The sequence below is a fragment of the Streptopelia decaocto genome (assembly GCF_964273445.1).
Source record: "Streptopelia decaocto genome assembly, chromosome: 19".
NCBI classification, from domain to species: Eukaryota; Metazoa; Chordata; class Aves; order Columbiformes; family Columbidae; genus Streptopelia; species Streptopelia decaocto.
The window spans coordinates 469733-475425 of record NC_138674.1 but is presented as its reverse complement, the minus strand read 5'-3'; the positions used below and the strand labels follow the sequence as shown (position 1 = coordinate 475425).

General features: G+C 53.8%; 1 protein-coding gene across 4 annotated transcripts in view; it reads right to left on the bottom strand.

Annotated features, from left to right (window-relative positions):
- Positions 1-2038: 2038 nt before the first annotated feature.
- The window catches only part of LOC309448191 (small ribosomal subunit protein eS10), a 242828-nt gene continuing 239173 nt past the window's right edge, over positions 2039-5693 (bottom strand). For all 4 annotated transcript variants that reach the window (XM_082069508.1, XM_082069509.1, XM_082069507.1 and 1 more), the window contains exons 3-6: positions 5338-5509; positions 3111-3188; positions 2679-2734; positions 2039-2127 (exon numbers count right to left, since the gene is read on the bottom strand). In XM_082069508.1, the coding sequence (XP_081925634.1) occupies positions 2086-2127; positions 2679-2734; positions 3111-3188; positions 5338-5509 (348 nt within the window). In that variant the 3' untranslated portion in view covers positions 2039-2085. The remainder of the gene's footprint in view (positions 2128-2678; positions 2735-3110; positions 3189-5337; positions 5510-5693) is intronic.

Genomic DNA, 5693 nt, shown 5'->3' with positions numbered 1-5693 from the left:
CGGCGCAGGCCGCCTTCGAGAATAAGGCTGCTCGTAAGCCGGCGGGCGGCTGCGTGCGGGGCGCCCTGGCAGTTACGCAAACGGCGCCGGGGCGGAGCCGGCCCCAGCGCACATGGCTCCGCTTTGACAGCGGCTCTGCGCAAAGGGCGCAGCCGCGGAGAGGGGAGAACGCCCGTCTTGCGCAGGGCGGGGGGCGGCTTACGCCGATGGCGGAGCGCGGCTGTGGGGGTCTCGTTGTAGCGCGGAACAAAGCGGGGAGCCCTGGAGGGACCCTGCAGCCCGCGGCGGGGAGGGGGGACCCTGCAAGCCGGGTGGCACCAGCACCGAGGGGCCTGACGGGGGCACCTGCAGACCCCCCTTACTGCACACCTTGCTCCTCTCGGGCCTCCAGGCACAATTCTACCAGACACTCCATAAGCCCCAAAACTGCACCCCAGGAGCGGCTGCAGTCAGCATCCCCCCACTGCAGACACCCCCGCGCGGGGCTGGGCTTGTCTGCACAGCGGTGGCAGGCAGGGGTGTCACCCCAGCAAAGGGCCCAGCACTGGCTCCAGCAGCCAGTCTCTGCTCCACACCAGCAGACAGCTGGAAATTGCAGGTAAGAAACCTGTAACACAGGTACTGGGGGGATAAAGGCTTTTACCAGGTGAGGATCCCCCAGCGGAGCCGCCAGCCGCAAAGGGGACAGCAGCACAGCCGTGCCGCTCACAGCCGTCCAGCACCAGCGCCAACGTTCCTCCAGAGGACGAGGGCGGGATCCCTCCCACCGCACACAGAGCGCCCGGCCCGGCAGACTCCATCGCTTCAAATGTGAAAGTCTAGTTAGAGTACAGTTCTTCACCCCAGAAAGCAATCTTTAGTTGCTCATTTGGATCTTCCCTTTAGTGTGTCATACGTTCTTTTAGAACATCTGATACCGATTGCCACACACTTAAGCACTCCAAGTGATTTTAAACAGTTGCTTAATTCTAAACCTTTTGCAGAACACACCGCTTCCTGAACAGAATCACACCGATAAACGCACAGGAAGGGTAAACATCACCACCGTGCTGCAGGGGAAAATAAGCAGGAACTTGAACAAAAAGTGCCAGTAGATGCAGACAACCCAGCAGCTCAGGAATACCACTAGCACAGTGGAAAAAAGAGCTGCTTTAATTCACATTACCAATGTGTCTTGGCTAAATCCAGTCACCTGGGATTCAGCAGGTCAGTCTGGATTAGGTTTAGGTAAATCGCAACCTACAAACTTCAAGAGAGCGTTAGAGAATAGAGAACTTCTCCAACAGAGGCAAATGGATCAGTTAAAACAAAGACTTGAACCGTCAAGTCTCTCCCTTCAGTTTCATAATCCCGTGCCCACCATTTCCCTCAGCCCAAACTAGGACTGGAATTAACTCCTCTGGCCCTGGTTAGTGTTCAGGGCAGCCTTAATATCACAGAAGTGCTAGACAAGATACTATTAACCAGGCTCCAGAAACCCATTCCCAATTAGCATCGTCCCGTTAATTGCTGGCGGGTGACACCTGCTGGTAAGCTGCCCAGGGCAGGGAACCCGGGCTGTGCCTCCACACACACCTCATCTTTCTCAAGCCACGGTTAATTAACCCGGTGATTTCCAAGCTGGGATGAAGGAAGCGCTCACCTGCCTGCACTGGTTGTGTCCGGTTCACGCAGGGCCTCGGGCCAACACTGCTCAACTCGCTGAATTTTCTGTCTGCAAAATAAAATTGTCTCTCAGCCCAGCTTTACTGCATTCCTGGGAATTACGAGAAATGAGTGTCTTCCTGCGCAGACAGAAAAACTGCCTGCAGCGCTTCTGCACTGCCGCGAACCAATAATCCTCATTCCTCCGTCAGAACCACCTCCTCAGAGCAAACCCTGCATCAGCAACCACCAAAGCTATGAAGTTCCTTCGTATAACCTGCTTCTAATCACAAGTCATTCTGTTACTGCTGTTACACACACCAAAGATTTGAGTCACCTGCTACGTGAGCTCTAGATTTATGCACTTAAATAAGACACACTGATGCAACCCAGGTGGCATTTTCACCTATTTTATTATACACAAAACATGAGCAGGAAGTTCTACTGAGGAGGCTGACCACGTCCGCGACCAAATCCGCCTCTCTGCAACAGAAAAGGGACAGCATTAGAAGTCACCGTATTAAGCAAGTGACAGCAGCAATTACACAGCAGCGAGAACCACCACCATCACAAAAGAGTCAGCTGTCTTTCCTCAACTTCACATGGTTAGACAAGCATCCCCTGCTCCAAGCACAGCCTAATTTTGATCTGAGACCAGCTACCTGACACAGGTTAACCATATGAGCGAGACTAAACAAAATGAACCCATCCCAGCCAGCTCCATGGGTCACGTCTAAGACTCTTCTATTTCTGCAGTGTGAGACAGTGTGTTTCCTCCGGAGAGCTCAGCTTGTTTCTCACGGGTTTCCCGTCACAGCAGCGAGGCCATCACGTCGTGTCCCCAGCAGGGATGTGGTCAGCGAGCTGGGCACACGGGGACTGCCAGCTGCTGCCTGACACAACGGGAGCCAAACAGCGAGCGCCGGCTGGCAGACCCAGCAGCCCCGCGCTGAAGAGCGCACGGGTACCACCTGTCCACTTGCTCCTAATCAAAGCCTCGATAACAGGAGTAAAACTTGACTGCAAATACTCACAAACTGGAATTCAGTGGCTGCTCCAGCCCCAGCCTCAGCCTTCTTGTCGGCACCAGCTGAAGAGGGGAAGAATCAGTTACTGACCACATACAGCGCTCCTGCTTGGAATCTAAGCTTTACAATCAAAGACGACTAAAACTGAGGCTAAATATAGCAAAGTAAAATAGCTGTTATTGAGACTGTTAGAGAGCTACTGAACCCACCCCAGAGAAAACCCCCCAGTCCAGGCTGACAGAATTCAAGAACAGACTCATACCCATAGGCAGATACAGATGAACTCTGTTGTGCAAATGCCTAAGTTACGCTAATAGCCTGATTTTGCCCTTCTCTTCTTGAGAGGAGGGCAATACTGAAGACAATTCTCCCAAAGAGATGACCTTCACTAAGACAAGGTCAGCCTGATGTTTGCACAGCAACACGAGGGACACTCACGTGGGACGGCGCTGCGTCTGTACGTGTCCCTGTCAGCTTCTCCCCGAGTGAGACGTGCAGGGCGCTCGCCTTCCAGACCTATGAGGGAAAAGAGCAAACGCTTTGCTTATCCAGGACACAAACAACTCACTCCGTGGGTGAGCCTGCACCTCAAGGTGGAAACAGCTCTCCAGTTCAGTATTAGATCTACCAGCAGAACCGCATCTGTGACAGCTCAGTGTACATACACCTAAACAAAAATGTGACATCATAAGAAAAACTTCACTTTAAGGGTGAAATCTGCTAAAGCGCACCAGCTGGTGCTTAGGTTGAAGGTAAATAATGTGAAAAACAGATTTTGCGGCATCATCTCAGCCGTTTTCCAGCCTTCAAACAAGAGCAAAAAATTAATGATAATAAAAAAGCAGAAATACAGGGAATCTGTCACGTCCAACAAGCTTGTTCACAGCTAAGTCACAAACCGCACGATACTCTGATCCCAACGTAAACCAAAGCTGCACTATCAGTGTGACAAATCCTCCGCAATGGAGTGGGTGAATAAACTAAAAGCAGATTACATAGGTAACATCAGATTAATATCAGACAGAACACTTGCAGGAAAGAAAGATGTGGGGGAACCCCCTCTGCGCCGCTCTTGCGGGGTTCACCCAGGGCAACGGTGAAATCCAGGCTGGACGGAGCTCGGGTGGCAGGTGTCCCTGCCCACGCCGGAGGGGAGCGGGTGATCTTTAGGGTCCTTTCCAACCCAAACCATTCCACGATTCTGTGGAATACATTCCCACAGCACCAGGCCAAGGTCTCCACGCACAGGCTAAGACACGGTGTACCCACAGTCCCGCTCGCTGCAAGACCTGCAGAGGTGAACAAGACCTGTGCGCTTGGATTCTGCGCCACCGCAACTCCTGGTTTGCCGCAGCCTCGGGCAGGGACCCAGAGAACAGCGCAGAACGGCCCGTCTGTGCCGCCGAGCAGCCAGCCCCGCCAGGTCGGACCGGAGGTTACCGGCACTGCCCCAAAAGGGCTGAGGTGCTGCACAGTGAAGCTCCTCGTAGCACAAACCTGAGCACATTTCAGCCAGGGCCTGGCAGCTCCACCTCCTGTTAGACATGCAGTTTCTTTAGCTCGCTGGATAAACACAGCATCTGAAGAATAAATTGGGTAACACCCAAAGCTACTCAGAGATCAAAGAAACCATCACCTTCCCGGCTTTGATGCAACGCTTTCCTTTGAAGCAGATGATGCTCCCGTTTTGTTAGGCTGAACAACAACTGGCAGGAGATGGAGGGGAAGCCCTCAGCATCCCGTGCCCGCAACCTCCATCCCTAGTTCATGCCCAGCACCTGCTGACGGGACATGATGTGGCTCAGATGCAGGAAGAGCAGACTCCTGACATCTACCAGAAACAGCCTTGTCACACAGGATTCTCCTTTCACAGAGCGAGTCCTTCGCGGGCAGGATGACATCCTACAGCATTACTCTTGGTAAACACAAGAGGCAGCTCCACACAAGGCAAACAGACCCCCGCATCTCCTGCCTTGAGGGAGAAGAAACATTTCTTGCCCCAAGAGAACTGGCAATGCTGCTTCTCCTTTGAATCATCAAACCTGTCCCTGTGTGCTGCACCTGAGCTTGAGTTTGTTCCCCATCTCAGCAATCCAAGCCCACTCAGCTTCCACACAACAGCCTCTCCTGTCATTTTGCTATGGATAACTCGGCCAGAGACAAGGTTCTCTGCGGCTGCTGGATGAGACCGGCAGCGCACACACCGCCTTCCCAGCAGAGCACTGCAGTGACTGCTGCAGGCTCTGCCCAAAAGCCAAGCCCAGCACTTGGAAAGCCCTGTCAGGACGAGCCCCCCCCGCCTCAGACCCCGCCGTGTCTGGGCACCAGCCGCCCCTCGATCCGCGGCCCGCAGTTCCTCAGCAACTCCAGGCCCTGGTGCTACCAGAGAAGGCCAAGTCCCAACTCGGAGCATTTCCCCAGTCTGTCTCGCAGCTTTCTTTACCACTCTCCCATTTTTCAGCAGGCCAGTGGCCGCCAGAGCAGCACCAAATACAAAATAATAAAACCTACAAGTCTCCTCAATCTGTTCACGTTCATACATCCCACACTCGCGGTGACGCAGCCAGGCTGCTCTGGAAGCAGCCGCCCAGCTGAGCGCCCACCACACCTACCCTGTCCAACAGCTCCGCCTCCCGCCCCTGCCCACTGGCCCGGCCCCGCTCACCTTTGGGCCGTGGTCTGCCGGTCTCCGGGCGGCTGCGGCGCAGCGTGGCGGGGACGATCTCGGGGGGCAGGTGAAGGTAGTCGCGCAGGTACTGGATGCCCTCGTTGGTCAGGTACCAGTAGAAATGCCTCCACGCAAACTGCTCTTTCACATAACCACGGGATTTCAGAGACTAGAGAGAGAATTCTCCGTTACTTCGTGTACGATCTTATTGTCATTCAATATCTCCGATCGACACCCTCACCAGGTGTTTTTATGAACACAAGAGCTTATCAGGGGTATGTGGGGAGTAAATATTTAGAAACCGATACAAGCTCACATGCAGAGCACAAAATTACAGCATCATTCCCATTGAG